A 26004-nucleotide genomic window follows, 5' to 3' on the forward strand; every position below is an offset into this window, starting at 1 on the left:
GAAGTCACGTCAATGCGCTGAGCGTAACGCCATGTATATTCGGCTATATGTATATAAATACAATGTTAAAAAAAGATTTGAATAAAAAAAGGTTATGAGTAACTTTGGATCTTTATGAGTAATGTGCTGTTATTTATGAATATGATAAAATTTCATTATATTATGATAACATTATTACGAAAGATTTAACTGGATGGTGTAAAAAAATAGAATGCAAGGATAATAGGATAAAAAAGAAACTCTGTTACTTACAGGTAGATATATCTGAATTTTTTATTATAATTATAACGGTCTTTGATAATAAATTAATTATAATAATAAGTTTTTATATATGGTAAAGAATCTTACTTAGGCGAATTCGAATTTTTATATAACGCATTGTCGTCTTCGTTAATTTTCTGACCTCATCGTATAAAAGTAAACATTATTGTGTAACAGCAATGCGCCAGATATAAGAACTAAAATGAAATTTGGTGCGGCACGCGCGCGTCCGATTACGAAAGAAGTATAGCGTGTAATAAATGCTTTTTCTCGTCCTCTGCACTGAATGCATATGTCTATTAGCGCGCTCACACTTGGGGAATCTCCGACCTTGAATAATTCGCCAATAATACTTTTTGCTGCATAATATCAATGCAATAAATTACGTATTGTATTAGCGTAGAAATCTTGTATATCGAAGAATAAATAGGTGATTTAAATGATACGAAAATATTCTCAAATAGTAGAATAATAGCTTTTCATCAGCAATACCGCGCGGAGAACACGTGTCTGACCTGGTCGTGCCATTATCACTTTATCGGACGTGACTTCATGTACTTCAATGTATCATACATAGCGTCGCGGCGCCCGTGATAGCGTAGGCGTTTTGTAGGCTCGGCGGGGATGTAAGACATAGGATTTCAAGTAAGATGTGGTAGTGGCGACGGTAGTGGTGGTCGTAATGGTGGGCGAAACTCCAACCTCGAGGTAGCTTCACGATACCTCGCGCGTTTAGTTGGCGCGCGGGGCCCCGAAGATTGGGACGACCGATAGAGACACTCTGTGCAAGTAAAAAGAGAGTAGGATACGAGAAACAAGAAGCGAGACAGCGACGAGCGACCACACGACGAGTGACGACGACGACGACGACGCAAGACGAAGACGAAGACGATCGAATCTGAAAATAAGAAGAAAAGAGTTCCTCTCAATTTTTTTCCCAGTTTTGTTCTCGTGCGAGCTTGTAAAATTTTCAAGCCGAGTCCCCCAAACCGAGTGTGTGCGTCTTATTGTCTGCCTCGGGGGGGTTGGAGTGATCCAGGAATAAGCGACTACGTTCGCCGTCGTCGGGTGTTCGAGGAAACGCTCAGCCAGGTGCTGGAACACGCACCAGGAAAAGCGTTCATTCTCTCCTGAAGACACTTCAAGTAAGTCTCTCGATGATGCGTTGGATGCGCACGTTGTGTGGCTGCGAGGGAGCGTGCGTGACGATTGCCGGATTCACGCGTGTTAGTGCGATTTCTCATGACACCTTGTCCGAGTGATTGAACTTCTTTCGAATTCCTTCTTTCCCCTTTTCATCCTTCGATCGCCTGTTAACGTCAAAGATCGCGTGTGGATCAGTGTCGAAGTGTGAGCAACAAGTGACGGATCGATTTTACACACGCTCACCTACAGTAAGTGATTTGCCAGGGGTAGATGAAGGGACAAGTGGATTGAGGAGGTATGTCACGCTCTCATAAGAATGATCCAGTTATCCTGATAAATCAGTCGTTCTCTCTTATTTCGATTATACAATGAAATGTATCCACAGAAACAGTTATGATATAAAAGATGAATGAATATTAAAAATTTTAAGTGATCGAGGATTGGAATGGATAACGAAAAGCAAGTAACCATCCTCGTTGCATTTTCATCCAAATGGATGAAAAAGAAAAAGAAGATAAACAGAAAAATTAAAAATATCAGAAATAATAAATTGTGGTATTTTACACATATTTTTTATTTAATATATTTTCAATTTTTCTGTTTTTCTTCTTTTTCTTTTTCATCCATTTAGTTTTGTTTGTTATTTATTCTGTACCTTAATTATCACGACGTGGAGGAGCTCACTGTTGATTGAAAAATTGTATTGATTAATTATGTAAATTAATTTGTTTCTCACACACATCGTATTGATATTTAACACAATCCACAACATTAATATAGTGTAGTTTTAAAATTATAGATTTTAAACACATCAATAGTGTTAAATACACATTATGTTTATATCAATATCAACATGAAAGAATTATATAAGCATAGCTTGTCATTACTATATGGTATTAAATCCATACCTATTTTTTTAAATTGATTCTTCTGAATAGATTTTAATCTTTAGAGACAGAGAGAGCGAGAAAGCGAGCAATTTATATTGTACGATAAACAAAGCGTTAATTTCTGTCAAATTTGCATTTTTTTCGAATCCTTTTTAGTATTGCAACAATTTCTTTGTTGTGTTTTCGATTACTTCATCATTCTGCCTCATTATTTAATTATTAAGAGGAATTTGGCCAAAGATTATAAAAAAAATCTGAGTCCTATTTCCAATAAGTTCACGATGTAGACGCGTCTCTCGCGCTCGACAATCCTACTTTACATGACTAATCACCACGAGTTCCGTCGCGGCGGCGGCGGCAACTATTCGTAGACTACTATCTAGGTATCTAGGCTCGGAGTCCACTTATTTTTAGGAGGGCGTAACGTGAGGAGCAGTTCGTCGTTCCTACAACCATCTTTTCGCCTGTATCGTTGTTCCATACATCGTTCCGTCTATCTTCACATCAGCTTATTGTCCGACACTTTGTCTAACGCTTCATTTGCCATCTCGTCTTCTCGTCGACTTTCTCTTCTCGGTCGACTCGGTCGTTCGCAGCTCGTATTTATACGTTAATTTTAGTGATTCGGTAATTCGAAGGATTAACAAATGTTTCATTTGCCCACTTCTTCTTGAACTCCATCTTATTCCAATTATAATTCTAATTGTGCGATTTAAAAGAACGTTTAGTTTAAATTTATCATTATTACATGTAAATATATCTTTATTTGCTGATAAATCAGTTAGTTGTCTTTTCATTACCGCTTTTTCTATATTTGTTGTAATATTTTCTTAATAATTGTTTAATAAAAAAATACCAGTTAAAAAGAATAATCTATTAATATAATGCAACATTTTTTGCAATAGATGTGAGAGACGCTTTTAAGGAAAGAATTCTGTCAAGATTCGATTATACAGACATTTTGAAAATTATTTACTTACAAGTATTTACTTACAAAAATTTTTTCCGCTATCGTAGTAAAATGTTGTAATTCTTTCTTCCGACGATTGATGAGAACCTCAAAGAAAAAAAAAAATATCTGACTGATTTAAAAATATCCCTCATTCCACAAATTCTGCGAGATTTGTTGAATCCGGAGAAGCCGGTTCGTAAAGAACGCAAAGAAAAGTAAATTAAATCAACATGCGTCTGTCTCGAAAAAGAATTTTTTTAATACGATTAAATCTAACAAATGCAATGTTAAAAATATCATTAAAGCAAATAAATTTCTTTTTAATTTAGGTTACAATTATTAATTGAATAAAATTAAACAATTATATATTTTAGTTTATTCTCACAGCTGTTTTTAATATAAAATAGTTTAAGAGAACTTTAATTTTACAAAGATATATGAGAGAAAGATGTTTTTTAGTTAAATTTTATATATACTCTTAAATATATTTATAACTTTATTTGAATTCTTAAAATTTTTTCCAAGAATTTTATTTTTTGTAAATGACTTGAAAATTATTTCATAATTAAATTTATTAAATGTAAAAATCTATTTATTTGAATGATTGACTTGATTGATATCTGTGTCAAAACGCTATTATCTGATGTGAGACGAAATATTGTGTTTTCTGTGATACGTTAATTATTTATAATTTAATTTGATATATATGCATTTCAATCGATTATTCATTCCGTATATTTATGCATATCGACGTATTTTTGGACAGATTGTCGACATTGTTACATTGTTTGCCAAGCGACTTGGTTCACCTGTCATTAGAGTCAGCTTTAGTGCGAAGTGATATTATTCTTGGCTGTATTGTTTGATTCAAACAGACAATTTGCTTCACTTTTTTTTTATGTAATTAATGCGTTTTTTAATAAAAAAAAAACACAGAAAAGAGTTATACATAATAATTCTTAATTATTATGTATACATATGTATAATTACATAAAAATTCTTAAAATTTTAATAAGATAAATGCTAATGCTATATAAATAATAAAAAATATGCAGTTTTTAATTTTATAATTTTTATTTATGAAATCATTTAGCTTTTCGTAACAATGTTTCAACTGTTCGACGTGTCAGTATCTCATTTATCAACAATTCCAGTTTGTTTACTTGACTAGTTGTTAAGGACTAAAACGGAATTTAGAAATCCTAAAAAATTGACCAATCATATCGATTATTCTTTTCATATTTGACTGTGATTAATTAATTTTCTACGATTTAAGATCCTACGATCGCTATTACTTTTTATTGTAGACCCCACGTAATGATTAATTTATTACAATAGAAGGCTAATCTAGAAAGAATTATATTCTTGACCTTTCCAATATTGCAAAACATATTAAATGACCGAACAATTATTTAATGTCTAAACTTATATATGTTCTGCGTATATTTTATTAAAACTTCATATTTTAATTTGCTCAACAAAAGTTGCAAGATATTTTTGCATTATGATGTAAATCGATATTGTGTTACTTCAAAATTTATATCAATCTTCTGTCATATTTAAATTTGTTATTTATATATTTGTATATAATTGACGTTCTTATTTTATTTTTCACGATATCGCCAATAATCTAGCAATGTGTGATATCACAAATGGGCCAAGTGAACCTTTCATCACAGCGACGTTATTTAACATAATTTCTGATTTTGCGACCGGACGTTTTGCCGCATTCTGCCAAAAAGTCGAGTGCGAATGCTTGTTTACAGAATTTCTCGCGTTTTATCGCGGATAGATCGGGACGTCGATCGGTGATTTTAGTACTGTTGTCGACTCGTTTGAGTCAGTCGGCAAAAATAGATGCACGGTGCGTCGCAAGTAACGCGGTCAGTAGTATAGGCATGGTAGAGTGCGCCTGCGAAAATGCATCGTACGACTAATAATTATAACCCTCGTGAGTAGAATTTAGTTCCGGATATGACTTCACCTTGAGCGTAGAATACTATTCAGAAATGAATCATTGCTATGTGACAAAAAGCTCTTTATATAACGTTGAACTTTTCAGAAACTAATTGAAATGAAATTAAAATATTATTTTAATTATATTAAAAAATACTAAAATTAAAATATTATCTATGTTTTCTTTTTATTCAAAAATCAAAGTTATAAGTTAGGTGTATTGAAGCAATGATTCAATGATGTTTGAATGTTTTTGATATTTTAATTCAATTTTTATTATAAATGCTATTATTATTGCATTCTTTAAATACATTTTTTGTAATTCTCACTGTTATGAATTAAATTCCTTTTTCCCGGGGAAAGCATTGTGTGATTCAAAATGTGAATCATTTTGCTACGATGCAGTACAATATATAGAATGCTAAATATTTTTAGATTATTCATTTCACATGATGATAAAAGTGAGTGGGTGTACAACAGTAGGTGCATTAGTCACGATTAAATACATAGTTGATTCGATAAAAATAGATGCGTTATATTGAAAATTATTGTTATGCCTAATAACATTTATTCGTAATACAAAGGTATTATAACTTGCATAAAAATTTTAATTCAATTTTATGTCAAATTTTATTATTTTGTACGTTATATATATGTTAGAGCGGTCGCATACTCGTGAACTGTCTCGTAAATTCATGATGGCGAAGAAAAGAGATTGTTTAGTACAATACACGTGGCTCAGAACTCTGCCAAAAGTAATCACCCCTTTTTAACGGTGCTGATTCAGTAACAAACACTCATTGAACATTTATTCCCATTGTGAGATTTTACACTACATATACTGCAATACCCCATTCTTAATTTTTATTTCCCATTTGTTTTTTTTTACTTTATTTTTTATATCTTCTTAATTTTATTGATAATAATGCAGTCGTAATATTAATTCTGTTTTGTTTTTTTTTATAAAATTGTTTCGTTACAAACCACTTATATGCCTAACGATAATGTATAATATAATAGCAATGTGCTACATTTTTATTGGGTCAGAGTATTGTATCACAAATAGCCGACAGAATTATGCCAAAGTGAAGCAACACTTTCTATATAGCCAGCAAAAATATTAGGTCAGTTGATTGCCGACATTCTCTCACGTACAATGTGCTGACATATTCGAGGAGCATATTTAAATAGCATATTTCTCGATCAATATCTTAACAATTCTAAAAATTGCTTATTGTTTAGCTTTATTAAAAAAATAGTAATATATTTTTGAAAACAATAATATAACACTTTCAAAATTTTTTTTTATTATTTAAATAATTTTCAGTGTCAAAAGACACGATCTCTCTCTCTCTCTCTCTCTCTCTCTCTCTTCCTATCTCAATATTTTCTGTGAAATGCGTAAATTCTAATTCATGGTTTTTAGTTTTTTAAACAATAAATTTAAACAATATTTAAATATTAAATCTTAAAGTATAAATTTAAATTGCTTACGTTATTTAGGTGAAACAATATTCAGCAATAAGCTAACTTAGTTTTGTAAGAGCAAAAACATATATTATAAATTTAGAGAAATAAATGTTTGTCTTAATAAGATCTAACAATAAGAAAACAATCCTTCTCGCGTGTCAAATTTTTAAATTAGTAAAAAGATTGATATGACAAAATTTCTTTAATCAAACTTTATGAATATTTCAAAATCTTGTAACTTTTTTTATATTTGTTTTTTTTCCTTTCTGAAAAATCAATCGTTAGATTATAACCGCAGCGCCGAAAATCATCGGATTAAAGAGCCGGAATGCGAACGGCTGTTACGAAGTACAGTAATTTCGGGAATGCATGTGGAGGCCACTTGCCAAGTTTTACTGTGACGTTGTAATACTCGGTCCGTCCGTTTTGCATGTCGGTTTCATCGGTCTGTTAAGCTCTCCCTCGCATCTGCTTGGTCTCGTCTAAAAAGATCAACTATAAATCGTACCACTAGTCGTAGAATGTATGTCGACATTATATCGTCTCCGAAATATATATATATATATATATATGAGTTGTAAAAATCTAATTAAAAATTTACGTTTAGAATTAATTTATTATTAATTTCTACTAATTAATTCGATCTAGTGTGTGTGTGTGTCTATAAATTTTCTATATGAGTTAAGAAAAAAAAATAAAGAAACATTGAATTTTTATATATTTGACGTATTTAACATCGATGTTGTCGGATAGCTCCTTTATCTTTTCATTTTGTGTTATAATTCGTTTATTTGGCACTTCTTAAGACAGTGTAAGCGAAGCCAGGCGTATCATATTTCTATTGCCTGGAGCTGACATAATAGGATGATTTGTTTCACAATTTTGTGGCTCGGACGGTGGCAAGCAACCAATTACGCGAATCTCACGTTACCGGAAGGATATCGTCTCGTGTCCCAACACCTACCCTTGCACTTGGCAATCTTCTCCCGGCACACGTCACGCAAAACTAATTCATATCTTCTGAAACGATTGTCACCTATCACTAACATTTGCACAGCTTTCAATCATATTTAAACATATCTTATATATTCTATTTATAAATATTATTTGTAATATATTTAAAAAATTATAGATAATTGCTTAAGCTTACTCAAACTAGCAGTCATTTTGTCAAATTCGTGAAAATAACAATTAGACACAGAATCTCAGAAATTATCTTTCTTATAGATACAAAAAAAAAACGAACTAAATAGAATATATTAATTTGCTATTTAAATGTTTCAATTATTTTACAGCAATAAGCAATTTATAAGCTATTTAACTCTTTTATATTTTTATCATTTTTTAATCACAAACATATTTTATAGTTCAATAATTCCAGCTTAACAACATCTATATATACAATAATTTCTGATAATTAGATTTTCTTCTGATTGATTGAAATAATATAGAACACTTATTGTTTATCATTAGGAAATTGTTGTTAGAAAATAATAAAGTTGCGAGAGAAAAACAGGTGCAGAAAATTGGTGTCATTGTGTGTTAAGCCACGTCACGCCATACGTCACATGAAAATGATCTAGCCACGTAGCTGGCGATCACTTAAGCGAATCGACACTTTCTGGCACTTGAAGGCTTCGCGCGATGCCACGGGTTTCAAAGGAACGATTGTCCGGACTTGCGCGCGAACATATTACATCCGACGGGTTGTATCGCGACCCAAATGTACGCGACTTCCACGGTTAGATGCCAAACATAATAACCGATTACCAAGATAACTGGCCCAACCTATTTTCGAGCCAAGAGCCGCATTAATAATAGTGGCCTTACGTCACCCCACGGTTCCCTCGGCCTTGGAACCTCGCGGGAAAATACTCGCTCGAGCTCGGAGAACGAAAATCGTGCGAATTCCGTGAAAATTCGTCGTTCGCCACGCTCAATTTGCAGTTAAACGTAGCCGACTAATAGTCTTGTATATCGACGGTTCGGATGACCTGTCGTCACCGTCGTCGCCATCGTCGCCCTCGTCGACGTCTTCACCATCGCGTTAGTACCTGCCGAAAATAGGCCCGGCACTTGTAAATTATGAGATCCTTTTGACGTGGCGATTGAGGAAAAACAGGCGTTGCTCATACTCATTGCAGTATTTTGCATGAAATTATTATTAGACCGACGCGAAAATAATTTTTAATTCATACTTTAGATTTTGCATTTTTGGAGAAAGAAAATTGATACAAACGGTTTTTACACTTTTTTCATGACACATAATGGTGCTTATTATTCTGAAGAGAAAATTCATATTGAGCGAACGTTAATAATTATAACATTAATAATTTTTATTGATAATTATGTTTAGTAAAAGATTGATATAAGTGGATACCAGTTAGTGGACATAAACTAATTGTTGGACAAAGTGATTAAAACATTTCAAATATTAAACTTTTAATGATATGTACAATTCTAAATAAATATGTTATTAAATTTTTATAAACGTCAAATTTATTTTGAGTCATACATATCGTTAAAAGGTTAACATTTTGTACTACTTTGTTCAACAAATTGAATCATGTCCATTAACTGTTCACTAATTGGTACATTTACTTTAGCTTTATTGTCAGTAATTAGAAACAGCTGGAAGAAAAAGAGCTTCAAAAATATTTCTATTGAAGAAGTAATGTTTGATAGGATAATGTTGCACTCTAACGAATGTGTAATTTTTTTGAGAATTTCGATTTCTGTCGCTTTCCGAACGATCTGAAAATACAAACGCTTGGCAAAATATATCGGGAACACCTGGATATTCGATAAAGCACATTGAAAGAGCACGTATATACGTAATTTATCATCGTATTATTTTGGAAGGATTCGCATTTTCAGCAGCTGAAAATCGTAAGCGCAAAGTCGCAATCTACGGCCAAGAGTTAAAGAGCAATTTCGCAGGTTTTGCTCGTTTACTGCGAGAATGCGACGATCGTTCCGTACTTCCTTTAAATTATGTATATATATATATATATATATATAAACATCTATTTTGAATTTATTACACACGATAAATTATTCCTGGACGTTTTTTCACTGTCGCGGCCGAAGAGTCGCTTCATTTCGCCGTTTCCTGGCGATCTTCCCTTCAAAGATTAACCACAGTGACAAAGCCACGTTTAATTCCAAGTAACTTTATCAACGGTTCATATTTCTTTCAACATTTTTGTAATTTTTGTCGTATTATTGATTCTTTCCGCGACTTATAATATTGAGAATTAAAAATTGTTTCCGCTCTAAAATCCTTCGTCGCTACACGTATTTCATTCATCTAGAATAAATATTCACGTAGGAACCTCATCGTATATATTACCACGCTCGTAAGGCAATGCTAAAGAGGATTAAGTATAGATATCTGTACAAAAATAGCTGTGGGTGTAGCAACTATAGGTGACAGCAACTCAGGCTGCCAAGGTTTACTGAACCATGATGACTAGACTCGAAGTATAATCGATGCCATCACTCCGAACTCTGAACTGTAAATATTAATCGAGCAAAACAGAGAAACAATTTTTTAAATAATCATTATTGTTAGATGATAAATTAAAATTCTGAAGGAATAAAGATAAACGAGATTGTATTTCTTGATGAAGTAAAAATTTTAACTCCATCTTCTCTCCGTCAGAATTTTAATATAATTAATTAATTGCTAATAAAAAATTATATCCAATTTTTGTCTAGAAAATATAGGGTTTTTCAAAACAGATGACTTATAACAGAGCATAATGCTTTTATTTAAGAATAATATACAATCCATATATACATTTTAGAAATAATGCACACATATTTAATGTTTTATATATTTTTTCAATCTTCTTTATATTTCGGTTTTTTAAAGAAATTATTTAATTTTATTTTCTATATGCTAAGTGTTCCAAAATTTGATAATTAAACTATGTCTATACGTAAAAATGAGTGTTACATATAAATAGATATAAGTTCATACAGAAATTTTATTAAAAAGTTACAATTAAAAAACGTAAAAGTCTAATGATAAGGAAATTTAATACAATTTGGATATATCTCAGGATTAAAACCTGGGACATCTTGTTTATTAATTACCATATTAATGTAATGTTTTGTATTCTTTTTGCTTCTAGTATTCTCAGAAGTGTGAGTAGTGAGTAAAGGTGGACGTCGAGTTCAGAAAAAATCCGCGACAGAAACAGGTTGGATGGTGCCGCAGGTCGGCGCCATTTAAACCGACGAGCTGGGCGAAGGAACTGTTTCCTTCCTTGGGTCGCGGGTGTGAACACGCAAACGGGATCTTCCAGATCTCGTTGTAAAGACAGGTGCGAAGGCGTGCCTCCACGATGGGGGTCGCCGATGACTTCGCGCCCAGCTTTACGCAAAAGCCGCAATTGCGGCAGGAAGATGACGGTAATCGGCTGATATTCGAGTGTCAGCTAGTGAGTTCACCTAAACCTGACATTTCCTGGTTCCGTGGCGAAACCGAACTCAACGAGGATGACAGGACCAACTTCAAGATGCAGAGTGTCGGGACCAATAAGTTCCTGGTGGTGCTCGAGCTCGACGACGTCATCGAGACCGACGCAGGCCTCTACAAGGTCAAGGCGAAGAACAAAATGGGCGAGGTCGCTGCCTCTATCAACCTCAACTTTAGTCGTAAGTATTTATATCGTATTTTCGTTTTTTATTTCCTAATTATATTTCTCAAAATAGTAGCCATATTTTTATTATATTATAAAAATAAAATTACACGTGTTATGGAATTAACCCTTCTATCAATGTATACGTTTACATTACCATGTGTCAAAGATTCTTTTGAAGATATAAAAGTAAAAAGGGGACAATTGTGAAAAACTGTTCGTTGTTGTTTACAGAGTGTAAATAAAACATCATAATAAAATTCAGACAAAATATAAAAAGTTTTACTGTTAAAATTTGATATAGAGATATAGATGTCCGGATATCTATATATATTAACAGAAGGGTTAAGTAGGCTAGTCACTGATCTAATAGGAAATTTTTCACATACTTATGACTGATTTTACCATATTCGTATTTATTTATTATATTTCGAATTTTAGAAAATAGGACAATTGATTAAACTACGATTAAAGTTAATTAATAAATTAATAAAGCAATTAAAATGGATTAACCATTATTAAAAATGTAGATCTATTTTTTACGTAAAAATTAATTTTTTATATTACAATAAATTAATTTTGTTTTTAATTTGTAATAAAAGATGTCGATAGTTTTAAATATTGATTGTCAATTGATATAAATTTGCATATAATTCTTTTACTTGAAATTTCTTTTTACGTCATTTCTTGGTTATACATATATATAACATTTTGTTATATTTTTCTAGCAATGGATGAGCCTAGAGAGAAGTAAGTCAGTTTGTACTGAGAGGAAAACTCATTTGTCGCTTCTCCAGGCTCTGTTTAATTAACTTGTTTTACGCTTCGCATTTATGCACTAATGCATTTCTGTTATTATTTCGCCATCGTATGATTTTTCTGCATTATTTCTGTTTCTGCTTTTCTCGCTTATTTCGTTGTTTTTTGTTTTTTATTTATGATTTTAGCTGCTGATCAATCCGTTGGAAGAGGGTGAGAGCATTATTTACGCTATATTCTGTAACTGTATTTATTACTAAATTAATAATTAATTTGACGTAAAATCAACATAGTATCATTTCTTCCACCAATTTTTTAATCAAGAAAAATATCAGATATGACGATAATATTACAGAAAATTAATTTTATAACGTATGTATTATAATTTCCTTTATTTCTCTCAAAAATTTGGGAAACATTTTAAATCCTGTAGTTTGTAATATTAAATAATTTTTCTATTGAATTACATCCTGATTTAATTTTCCACGAAATTCAATCGATTACAAATTCTTTATGAGAATAATATAAAAGTTTAATGCAAGTTTGTAGAGAGTTTCTTGCAAAAGTGCGAAAGTTACGTATAAAATTTCTGTCTCTTCGGTGCATTATTTACCATTGCTGCGCTATCTCTACCGATAACGTTCGAGAACACGTTAAATTGGCCTGACCGAGAATAACCGTCGTGGTATGTCCGCTATTTTTGGTCGCGTTTACACCGCGCACCGTACAATCCAATAGAACTCACGGTGGCTCGCTACGCGTTAGCTGGATGATCGGCCGCTTCTTACCGATCCACCCACGTAGATAGAACCGCAAACACGAAATGTGGATGGAAATAGAATTAAGGTCTTCTAGTTTTGGATACCACTCGTGTTTCGCACGCGCAATCCGTCCACAAAGTGGCCGGATTATTTTGGACGTTATCTCTCGTGAAAGAGAAGCTACTATAATAAATATTGCCTGAACTACGACTTGTCTATATCATAACTATGAAGTGATTGGATTAAGAGAGAGAAAAGTAGATAATTGATTAAACTATAGCTGAATTTTAATGAGAGAAGAGAGAAAAGTATACAAGTATATAAGAGTTACAAATTAAATTACAATTGTTAAAACATACGTTTGTTTGCACATTTATGTTTAGTTGCATAGTAAATTATAGACGCAGTAAGTAAAGATTTAAAATTGTAATAACAATAAGTTGCATAATTAAGCACTAATTTTTTGTATTACTTTATACGTTTGGTGTCGCCTTAAAAAAGGAGAAACATTTCTTTAATAATATGACCATATTTTAATAGTACAATTACGAAGCGAGATAAGCGGTTCTTTAACTTTGTAACAGTTTAATTGTAACAAAAACAATTCAGCACACAATATTAAAAAATATTAAAAGAATATCTGTTTAATGTAAAAATATTAGACAAATGTTTAAAACATGTTATTTAAATATTGTGTGCTGATTAGGTTACTGGTGCAGCACAGCTGGCAAATCAATTACGAAATCTTTGTGCAATCTGCACGAACGGAAAGCATTTATCAGTTCTTAAATCTCTTTTTGCATCCTGCGTGCAGTTATTCTCGCGTCTCGTTGCGACTTTAATGATTTTCGAAGATAATTCGAAAACTGGGTCGACAGTGTTCTCGACGAGTTCCCTCAAGTAGTAGTCGGCGGCGACGACACGACGAGAAGCTGTATTTCGGGATCGCATCGACAGACATGATTCCCGTGAATTTCTAAAAGTAACGCGAGCCTTTCCGCTTCCACGCGCCTCCTGAAACGTGTCGCAGTTTGCGTTCCATGATGCGTACCGAAAAAAATTCGGTCAGTGCGAAAGATAATTCAATATCAAATCTTATTGGACCGTGAGAATTTAAACTAATAAGTACCGATGAGAACATGTCATGAAGGTTAAGCTGGATCTTAGATGCTTCTAATATATAATTTCTAATTTATAATAGAAAGATAATTCACTCGAAAGCATAAAACGTATTCATGTAAAATTCGCGAAACTTTGGACTGTGAGATTTTTAGTAATTTGGTTAATAAGCTCAACATGGCAAACTGTCAATCGAGAGTAAAAATTCGCAGTTTATGAAAATCGAATCGATCTGCGATTGACGAGAGTGAAAGTCAAAAGAAAACAGCTGCAGCCTACTTCCTCGCTAAACTTAGTCACAACACGCACCCATGCTAACGCACTTATGGTCCATTTGGGATGCAAGTGTTAGGCACGTGCCTCTCGCCCCGGCTCTCAATTTGCAAGAATAAACACTGGTGATCGTAACTCGAAACGATTCCGTTGGAAAGAGTAATTTAAAAGAGAGACGGTAGTCAGAATCGTAGTGATTTTATCTCTAATTTGGAAGGAACTATCCAGGAAACTTGCAGATTAAAAATCTTTGAGCAAGATAATTGCTTTATAATTGATTTATTTTTATAATCCAATTTTTATAATAAAAAAAGTTAATTTTGGTTTTTTTCTTGAAAAAGTAAAAAGTGTTAAGGAATTTTTTAAAATTTCACGGGAACAGTCGTCTTAGAGATTATATTTAATTTGGAGCTTTCGATTTTTCTCAGAATTTTTCTGAATCAAATATTTAACTGTTGATAAAAATATTGGCGCCAAAAAAACACTAGTATTGATTATAATAGCGATATATTGGATTTTAAAGTGGTTGTTAGCTGTCAGAATCAGAATAAGTTGTTCGACAAGTTTCTCTCGTCAGGAAACATCGACTAATCAAAACAAGGTTATTTCTGGCAGCAATTTTCGAAAAGAGAGATAAATCCTAAAGCGGCCGCGTAAGCTGCTTTTCTCTTATTATATTACCTAAATATTATGATCTTTCTCATCTTTATTTAATATTATAACTATATTCGTTCTTAGAAGTCTTAATTATTTTAGAAATGTATTACTAATTCTTTTTACTAATTATTTAGCCATAGTGTGTACACATTTACGACCTAAAGCATGTGATTTGTTAATGACAGATGTGATCTTGTGTCTTTTGATTCGCTAAGGTGTTGGTCGATCACGTTGGAAATGAGATTAAAATTGTCAGCGATACCCTATGTGTTTGTGACGACACATCTAAATTTTTTTTGCGTTCATTCACTGTGATTTAATTCGATCAACGCTTTAATGAGCGATAAATTTATGCGGATACATTTCCAGACTTACGCGTTTATTTTGCACTTGTAGACAAATTGACGGCATTGCGCCGACTTTCGCAAAGAAGCCCTCGATTAGACAGGAGGATGATGGTAAACGGCTGTTGTTCGAGTGTCGTATCACAGCAGATCCCACGCCGAAAATCACATGGTTTCATATCGGGAACATAGTCAAAGATTCGCCGAGGCACAAGGTTCGTCAGTTTATATTATTACGATCCATCACGTACAGTTACAGTAGTAATATATAAATTCGAAAGAGATTGAATAGCAAAATTAAATTTTATTTTTCTCCTGAAGAAGATTTGATCTATTGTGTACGTGTAGTATTAAGTTCTCCGAATAGCTTCCAAATCGTAAGGATTAATATTTCCTTAAGTGTTCTTTGTTTTTCAATTCTTCTACGAGGAAAATTAAGGGCGTATTCGAAATAACTGAAGCGCAGTAACGATGTTAAACCGTTTTATGTAGCTGACCGTCGATAAAGATGGCCATTCGTACTTCGCCATCCTAGAAATAAAAAACGTGACCGTCGAGGATGCTGGCAAATATAAGGTCACGGCGAAGAACGAGCTCGGCGAGTCTAACGCTACGATTTCCCTGAATTTTGACAGTAAGTATCTGAAGTTTTGCGATAAATAACCACAAACCCATGTATACTTCAACCGATGATCCGCTTTACGTTTTTAACATTCACCTGCTTAATTTTTTTTAGAAGTTATACGCTCGATAATTCGCGTTGTTAACAATAAGTTTTCTTAAATTATTTTTAGCTTTAATTTGTTTTTGATATCAAGCAGGCATTTCAAAATATTTAATTTTTATGTCTGTGAGAAAATTCTATCGTAATTTTTGTTATTCATTTTTTGTATAAGTTTCTTTAAAATTTTAGAAATAATTTTTAATGAGCATTTTTTAATAATGTCTGATTAATTGTATTTAACTTTGTAAATTTCTAAAGTAGCAAATACTTTTCCCTTCATCCCTTTCCGCATTGCCTTGAAGCGGACAATAAAGTGGATCATCGGCGCCATTCCTCAAACTCTTGTCTCACATTCTCACTCGGGATGTATATCGATGATTCTCTTTCATTTCTGACTCTCTTCATCTCAATTATCTGCCCCGTTTATCTATATCCTTCATGTCGACTCTACACCAACGTATATCCGCTGTTTATTATTTAATTTTTTTCCGTTCCATCAGCAGTCCATTCTTCAGTCTCTTTCTACTCTTTCATTGTAAATCTATGCGGAAACCTTTATTTTTTAATGGTTTGTCTCGGTCGAGCGATGAGCACGTATCGATATCGGCTCGACGCGAGCCACGATATACAGCCCGTTGATTTGATTTTAATCGACTAAACGATCTTTTTCTTTTGTGAGAGAAACACACATTTGTTGTTTGTCTCTCATGAATTTTGCACCGTAAAAGTTGCGTAGAGAGCGGATCAAAATAATCAACTTGTAACAACGCGTGTACTGCTGCTTCAATCACGTATTAATTCGAATCGCATCTCGCGCCGAAATTGGAGATATTACTTACGTCTCGAGATGAATTATTATCTGTACTGATGCACGAGATGCGATTACAGATTAGCATTAAACATTATTGACGCTTCGTTAGGTTGCTTCGATGACATCTTTTCTCTCTATTCATACGATCACGTTTGTCGTGTGTGAACATCTACGAAAAGCCTCCGTTTGCACTGGCAGTCTTCGGATGCACTGCGTCCATACGTCGCTCACACACATGCAAACGCAATTATACGAAGTTTCTGTGGTGGTTAGATCTGCTAACAATATAATATATATTTCCTTACTTGCACACATTATCATTTGTGATTTTGCACTTTTAATTCCAACAGAGATGTCACGTTCTTTTTGACTGCAATTGCACAAAATTTAAGTTAATATTGCTTACAATTTTTAATAAAACATAGCACTCGATGTAACTCTAGAATCAAGTATGACAATTTTATTAATGGCGAGTACATCTCAGTTGCCTTATGTATAACATAATATTCTTGTAAAAATTATTTACGCGTAAGAGATTTTATTAGATACATTTTAGAAATAATTTCAATCTAAATGTACATGTGTTTGTAGAATTAAAACTGGCAAGTATGGAAATGTTTTTAAAAAGTAGTAAAATATGTAGTTAATGACGACGACTCTAATATTGTATATACTCACATGTGTCTTTGTCACATGCTTCACTAGTCATTTTCATCGGCTAATTTGCTCGTAGAGATTTTTTTTATCAATAAAACAGAAACGTTTGAAATTATGTGTTGCTCTGTCATACTGTATATATTCACATCATCGATTAATATCACGTATTTTAATCGACACAACATGGAAACACACAACTTTTTTCGCACGCGGTATCCGCGGTTTCAATGATAAGTCGTAATTATTGGAATCATGAAATTGAAATTTCTTGATTAAAATTAATGAAATTGAATCGTTACATCGTGTTAATCGAATGTACATATTACACTATTCACTCACTCACAAACAGCGTTTGACGAAATGCTTGTGCATAACTGTGCAGCGTTCCTTTTTTCATTTAACCGCGCGCGCGTTCGTCCTCAAAACTGTATACGAAAGAAATGGAGCAGGTGACACAGTTTTATGAGCAACCAAGCGAAGCATTGCGAATAGACGGAAGGAGAGTAGAGAAAGCAACCTAATACACAAGGTGTCGATCAGCAAAAGGATCCTGAATCCTTAAACGTGTATTCCTGAGCGTTGGTTTCAGCACACATTATATATACGACGGTACGAATAAACGAAACATGATTAAATCGATCACGTAAAGATCGAATGCTGAATAGATTACTATAAATTAAACTGCGACATTCTTATTTAGCAGATAAATATTTATAGTACGTTTAGAAACTCTTGAAGACTATTTAAGCCAAATCGATACGTGACTCCCGATCTCGCATCAAACTACAAAGTGCTTCGCATATTTAAGCCTTTCGCTGCAGAATCATTTCTTGTGTCTTTCAAATTGAGTTAATCAGTCGGAAGTTGACTTAAAAAATTAAGATCTTTTTTTCTCTCTTTTATTTCTTTTCTGTGTAAATAATATTTAAACGGTAAGTGGTTTTTAAGAAAAGGAAGAAAGTTTATTTTGAAAACCATATTATTCACACTTTGATATATTTATATAAAACTTATTTTAAATTGAAAACAATTTTACGGAAACGTATCTTTAATTTAGAGAGGATGACGTGTGTTTGGAGTTTGACATTAATTGTTGCAGCGAAAGGATTGAGTAGGCAAGCAAACGTGTGTACGAACAATTTTCGACATGTCGATCGTTTGTGTCGAACGTAGGCGATGAAGCACCCGTACCGGATGACGGTATTAAACCTACCTTCACCGAACGACCGGTGATTAGACAATCCGACGACGGTAACACCATCACCTTCGAATGTCGACTTGTCGGCGATCCGAAACCAAGTGTCAAGTGGTAAGATCTTGAAATTTGCGCGCGAGGAAGCAGTATTGCAAAGTGTCATTATTGAATTATCGGAAGAAACGTGAATCAAAGACACTAAAAGTATCGATTAAATAATAAAATTAAGAAAAAATATATCGAATTGAAATTAAGAGAAAAACTTTGCGTGAAATTTAACTTTTCCCTGAAAAGATCGCCTTTCAATATTTTTGAAAGATATAATAATGTAATTATGAAAAGAGAGTAAATATTTTAAAATTTACACATACTTATCAAAATGTTTCGATTGTAAAAAAATTTGATAGTGTATCTTGCTCCGATCTTGTTCAATATTGTCAATATTACTTCCAAACGCACGACCCGTTATACCAGTCAATCTGGCGGTTGCTTCGACTTGGCACTTTGGCGGCGATCGCAGGTATCACGGTACCGAGGAAGTGAAAGACGGCGGGCGGTTCACCACGTCACTGGAGCTTGATCAGAAGCTGTACCATCTCGCAAGACTGAGGATCGACAATGTGGCAAAGGGGGATGCGGGCGAGTACAGGGCCGTGGCAAAGAACAAGCACGGCCAGGGGGTAGCGACCATTAATTTGAACTTCGAAGGTGGCGACAGGCTCAAGTAGGCATCGAAAGATGATCTGTCTTCGGCATTATTCTGCTGCGCCACGATTCAATAGATACGCTCTTCTTCGGTTTGACGCGGCGCAAATGCGTTGCACTGCAATTTTGTTCGATTTATTGAGCTGCAAAAGTACAGCGTTAATTTGTAGTGTAGCTTTTAATGAACTATCATATAAAAATAATGATACAGTAGTAGAGTGATAATAATAATTTTGAGTTTTTCATTGAAGTAAAGTTAATAACAAAAGATCATAAAAGTAAAATATGTTAAATGAAAAGTACATTATGCTTCTGAGGAATTATCTCGATAGTACTATTAGAATTTTTCACGTTTATTACATTCGATTGCGTACATAAATAATAAATAAAACATAGGCTCCGTTGTAAACTTAATATGTAGAGGCAAATGTATCATAAAATAGAAGAAGTTGAAAATTAGTTTTATATCATGATCAATCAGATCATGATATTATGGTTCAGATTAAGAATGCAGGTATTTGCAATTATTATAATTTACGCTTTTGCTATAATGCTTCAATTTAAAAAAAAATTATTATTCAAAACCAAAAATTTCTTTTTTATAAATTACAGTTTTATTGTGAAAGTGCATATTCTTTTTAAAAATTATATAATAAAAATTTATAAACTTATTTTTATAAATTTACAAATGCTTGCATATAAAGAAGTTGCATGTTTTTTTAAATTAAAGAAACGTAAAACTGTCACTCAGAATTAAAATATTTTGATAAATTAAGATTTGATCAAAAGAGAGAGCCTGCGACTTTTATGGTAATATTTTTTTATAACGTTGCGTTGCGTTTTCGGAAATATCGCGTGGCCAGCAGGTGAGAAACAACGTTATCCACCGAGATAACTTTAGATTCTGCGTTCAATCAGCGAATCGACGAATTTTTCGTTTGACGTGTCGATTTACGCAGAATACCGGACGGTAAGCCGCCGCGTTTTCCGAAGAAACCAACGATCCGTCAGGAGGGCGATTTACTCATCATGGAGTGCATTCTGGAGGCACATCCGGTGCCGGACATAACATGGTACCAAGGTCAGAAAACGATTACCGACAGTAAACGCGTGAAGATGTCACGCAAGGCAACCGGCAAGGACACGTATCTGCTGACTCTCGAGATCTCGAATCCGACCAAGGCTGACGGTGGGAATTACCGTTGCAACGCCTTTAACAACTTCGGCGAGAGTAATGCCAACATCTCCCTCAACTTCCAAGGCAAGTCCCTTTCGAAGCGTACGATAGGACTTTCATTGGCATTCCGAAATATTTATCATCAATGCATTTCAAAAATTATAAAAAAGTTATGAGTTCTCTTTATCGTAAGTTACAAATAAACTTTAAAAAATTAAAATCAGCAACATTACATATATACACACAGTTAAGTATTATATATTTTACATAGATACATTTTTTATTTTATATATACAATATTAATTTCAAAGTTAATTATATCTTTTTGTTTTTTATGTTTGTTTAAAATTGTAAATTGCTCGGACAATGAAATCCTTTTCGTCTACTTCGTCCATAATGAGTCCTGTCGATTTTCCCCGTATCTCCTTCGTGCACAATGCATAAACGCGCGGTAAAGATGTACAAGCAATTTTTCTCAGTAAACGAACGCGATCATTTAATAGGTCATTTCATCAGGTAAGCACAGTCGCGCTACTGCTAACCAATCGTGAAGTCTCTGTATCTTCGCTTCATAACTTATTCAGCTGCCAACAACATAACTAACGTCATTAAAAGTCGCGGTCGCGGGTCATCGGTGACCCGCGACCGCGGCAGAGATCGCGTTTCCGGTGTCCTAATACGCATCTGGAAGCGTCTCTCGTATCTTTATCGACGACATCTAACCTTGGATCTTTCCAAGATGCAGAGGAGGGCGCGGGTTGCGCTCCATCCTTCATTGAGAAACCTCGCATTATCCCGAACGAGACCGGTACGCTGATCACTATGAAGTGTAAGTGCAAAGCGAATCCCAAGCCAGAGGTCACGTGGTTTCGCGGTACCAATGTGGTCAAAGAGTCGTCGAAGATCTCGATCAAGTCCAAAACGGTTGAGGAAGACATATATGAACTTGTCATGGAAATAAAGGTAATTCTCTACTTTGTTAAAAGAGATAATAGTTTTAATTAATTTTCTTTAATTTTGTTGCAATAATTAAAATTTGTTTTAATTATTTATGTGAATAGTATCAACAGAATATATTGCACAGATTATATTTTATTAATATTTAATTTTTAAATCTTAAATTTTTTAAATTGTTTTCTGATAACAGGACCCATCGGCACCGGATGGTGGCACTTACAGGTGTAATGTGAAGAATGAATACGGTGAAAGCAATGCTAATCTGAATTTGAATATCGAGGCGGAACCGGAACCAGAGGGAGACGGGCCGACGTTTGTAGAGAAGCCGCGGATACAGTCGCAAAATAAGGGCAAGCTCGTCGTCATGGATTGCAAAATAACAGTCGCAAAATAAGGGCAAGCTCGTCGTCATGGATTGCAAAATAAAGGCGAAACCAAAGCCACAGATCGTGTGGACTCATGCCGGTAAAGTGGTGAAGGAGTCGTCGAAGATCTCAATCAGCATCGTTTCAGAAAAGGAGGACATTTATTATATCAAATTGACTCTGAACGATCCTGGACCGGAAGATTCTGGACTGTACAAGTGCAACATTAAGAATGATCTTGGTGAACTCAATGCCAATCTTACGCTAAATGTCGAAAGTAAGTTCGCATTTTTTTATATTAAATATTATTCGGTATATGATAATAGTTTAATTAATTTTTTAAATATGAAATAATTGATTTACATTTAAAAAAAATAATTCAACTTCTGTTTCAATTGCTAAAAACAATGACCGTCAAACATAAATTTGAAATTAGATTAAAGTATTAATTATTTTTTTTATTGTAATTTTAGTTGTACCTGTAATTAAGGAAAAGCCAAAGGTAGTAAAGATTATTAAAAAGAAGACAGTCGTAATTGAATGTCATGTTCTTTCCCAATTTGCGCCTGACTGTACATGGTTCAAAGAAAATCAGGCCGTTAAAGAGGACAATAGACACAAGTTGCATGTCGAACAAGTTAAAGATGTGAGTTTTATACAGTAAAATTGTCCAATACATTTATCGATGTTTATTATTATCAACACTAACTTATATTAAAACAATTAGAAAGAAATTTATTTAAAGTTTAAAATTTAACAAAATAAGTAAGTTTAACAAAATAAATAAAAATGAAAGATTTTTTTAGAAAGATTTGTTATTACTGATATTGTTTTTAACTAGAAAACAGTTGAATATTATTCAGTATACATTATGACGACATAATTAAATTTATATGTAATATGTATTTAACATATTTAAAAAATTATTTTGTACATTTTATTTAATTGATTTTTTCAAATAGGGTGAATTCTCTATAAAACTCGAAATCGAACAAATGTCGACGACAGATAAAGGCACGTATAAATTAGTGGCACGTAATGATAAAGGCGAAGCCACATCACAAGTAGTGGAAGTAACGGAAATTCCAGATCAAGGAGAAAAACCAAAAATTGTTACCGGCCTCAAATCAATTGTAAGTATTCTTACTGGTACTCAAAAGTTAAAGTACAGCGCTTTTTTCATTTAACATTTATTTTGATAAAAAGATAATATTGTTAAAATAAAGTCCCCTTCATTATAATTATGTGCTGTTTATTATTTTTAGACCGTCGAGGAAGGTAAAACGGTTGAGCTCGTCGCCATTCTCGCAACGCAAGATCGTAAAGTCACTATCACGTGGTATAAGTACGTATTTAATATAAAAAAAAGTTTTAAATAATTTGCCAATTTTATGGTACAAAAATATAATATTATATTTCATTTTATAAAAATATAAAAAGAAATTTTAGAAAAATAAAAGAATGCGAACAGTCAGCATTATCTGAAATAATTTGTCTAATATTTGATAGCTGACAATTGTGCATTTTATTATCACTGCTTTTTCCTATGTTATAAACTGTTTCAACAAATTATTCAAATTTTTATAATTGTTGCAATAATAATTATAATATAATTACAGAGATTCCACGACCATCAAAGCGTCAAAGGATATTATGATTTCTTTTAATGGTCTGGATATGAAATTGACCATTACTTCGGCATCGGTAGAATTTTCAGGAACGTATAAAGTCACCGTGAGCAATGAATACGGTCAAGATGAGTCGTCGGCTCGTCTCGTCGTCAACGTAAGCAATTTTATCTAATAACTTTCGACCATAAATTTGTTTATTAATATGTGGATGCAAGTTTTTTAGTCACTTTCTTTGTGTTTGTATAAATTTATATTTCAATATGTTGCAAGAAATTTGCATTTTCGTGAAAAATTGACATATTGAATTTATATTGTAATTATTACCCCTTTTTTTAACTGAATTTAAAATGTATCGCAAATAAATATAAACTGATTAAAATACCTCGTTGAAAAATTGGCATGTTAAATTGTCAGATGTAGAACTAAACTAATGAATATGTAATGTAACTAAATCATTGTTCTCTTGATAAATTCGAAAATTATTCGTATGTGTTCTCCAATGTTGCATGCGATTCCCTCATTAAATTACAGAAGAAAGAGGAAAAGAAAAAGGAAGAGGAGGAAGAGAAGAAGAAAAAGAAGGTCGAGAAAAAAGAGGAGAAGAAAGAGGAGGAAAAGAAAGAAGAAAAGAAGGTAGAGAAGAAGGTCGAAGAAAAGAAGGAGGAAAAGAAGGAAGAAAAGAAGGTAACCGCTGAGATGAAAAGATTAATTAAAATTTTATTTAATTTTCATTTATTATCTGTTGCTTTCTTATTCCTTTCATTATACCTCTTGTGATTAACAAGATACTCTTACACTGATCACATACAACTTGATACAGATATAGGAAGATTATCGTTTTGCAGTTACAGTTTGTTTTTTTATATACTTACAATTATCTAAAAATAATAATTATTATGTAAAAAGAGAGATAATATTTTAAAAAAAGAAAAAAAAAGAATTTTAGTTTTATATAAATGTGTATTATTCGCGATTGATTGTCGTGTAAGTAAAAGTATTATAAATACTCTATTAAAAACATCTATATAATTTGCAAAAATGATCACTCTTTCGATTCCTCGACGCGTAAATTGGCATATCGTTGAAAACTTATATATCTCGATATAAAAGGTAATGAGTTCAGTTTGGAGCGACGATGGTGAAGGATCAGAAGAATATGAGGTGGAGGAAGAGGAGGTGAGTGTAATTGAATCCAGCATTATCAGCACAGAAGCCATTCTCGAGGAATCGGATTCTGAAATCATTTCTCGCGTCGAGGTACACACAAACACAAACATATATCAACACTAATAATAGAAAGAAATCTGATTTCTCTCTGCTAATGCATAGATTCCATCTTTCATTAATTTATATTAAATTATTATATTTATAAATATTTGATAAAATAATTTATCAACAATATATTATTTTTTATAAGATGAAATGAGTGATTTTGTTTATATATAAAATAAAATAATTATTTTGTATTACTAATTTTATAATTTTTTACATGTAATTATTCTGCTAATTAAACTTCTCTTCTTTCGTAAATTGTAAAACTTATGCTTTCGTAAGATAAAACATTTTCTTTCTTGTTATTTTTAAGGATAAGCCTGATTTGAAACCGAATGGTATCGACAAACCAGGGGTTGGGAAGGTACGAGATGTAATTTTTTAAGAGAAACAGCAAGTGCAACTTTTTACAAAAGCAAACACTACATACACTGTGATCAAAACATGTCGTATCGTGATAATAATTGTTTATCATTTGTATCTTTTTATTTTATCCATTGTTATTTTTGTTTGCATTTTCCTTATCGTTTCTGTCATACCTTTGAGGTTCATGTGTGTATTGTGTGTTCTAATATATAATATATATAAAAGTTTATTTCGCAGTATATGTATAAAAGTTTAAACGCACGTTTCCTATAAATAATATTATGTAGTATATAATTGATAAATTATATGTAAACAACTTTAATTACACGTTTTAAAAGATAATTCCAAATTTAATATTTAAAATACATAAAAAAATAAAGGTCTTGATGCATTCTGTTTCAGAAAATGGAGATCTTACAGGTGAGCATAAAATATCAAAAATCGGATTTCGGTAACGTATGCGCTCGAAAAGCAACTTTGATCCGCTTGAATAAATACCACTGTGCTCTGAAGATTGATGCTTTGGCGAAATATTTTGGCCAATCTGCGAAACAACATATTTATAAACCGCAATAAATTATTTTTAGTTTTCTTTTGATATGAGATCTCATCTTGCATCATTGTCTCTATGCGATTAATATTCACCATTTTTGCGCTAAATAGATTTACTTATATTGTTTTATCTTTCGCAGCATTCACTTAATCTCAGCTTATCCGATAAGTTTCTTCGAACGATCTTTTGCACACGCTTAAACAATCGCCTTGATATTTATTTTTCTTTCCATAAAAGACGCAATTTTTCCAAAAGAACTTTTTCACATGCCATATTTCTTTCCAAGTCCCAGAAGCTGGTTCCTTCAAATCCAACACTGCTTTAAAGTTCAATTATTTATCATTATACAAATTT

At 32.8% G+C, this 26004-nt stretch overlaps 1 protein-coding gene across 22 annotated transcripts in view; it reads left to right on the forward strand.

Annotated features, from left to right (window-relative positions):
• The first annotated feature begins 868 nt into the window (after positions 1 to 868).
• The window catches only part of bent (projectin protein bent), a 93751-nt gene continuing 68615 nt past the window's right edge, over positions 869 to 26004 (forward strand). For 16 of the 22 annotated variants that reach the window (XM_018551039.1, XM_018551042.1, XM_018551043.1 and 13 more), the window contains exons 1-17: positions 869 to 1406; positions 10815 to 11340; positions 12053 to 12074; positions 15290 to 15452; positions 15730 to 15871; positions 18603 to 18738; positions 19145 to 19348; positions 20289 to 20590; positions 21252 to 21469; positions 21654 to 21807; positions 21854 to 22105; positions 22302 to 22474; positions 22791 to 22961; positions 23094 to 23173; positions 23448 to 23613; positions 23991 to 24092; positions 25500 to 25517. In XM_018551039.1, the coding sequence (XP_018406541.1) occupies positions 11028 to 11340; positions 12053 to 12074; positions 15290 to 15452; positions 15730 to 15871; positions 18603 to 18738; positions 19145 to 19348; positions 20289 to 20590; positions 21252 to 21469; positions 21654 to 21807; positions 21854 to 22105; positions 22302 to 22474; positions 22791 to 22961; positions 23094 to 23173; positions 23448 to 23613; positions 23991 to 24092; positions 25500 to 25517 (2616 nt within the window). In that variant the 5' untranslated portion in view covers positions 869 to 1406; positions 10815 to 11027. The other 6 variants (XM_018551040.1, XM_018551052.1, XM_018551056.1 and 3 more) reach the window with 6 other exon arrangements.

Source organism: Cyphomyrmex costatus, unplaced genomic scaffold (assembly GCF_001594065.2).
Source record: "Cyphomyrmex costatus isolate MS0001 unplaced genomic scaffold, Ccosl1.0 scaffold133, whole genome shotgun sequence".
NCBI lineage: Eukaryota > Metazoa > Arthropoda > Insecta > Hymenoptera > Formicidae > Cyphomyrmex > Cyphomyrmex costatus.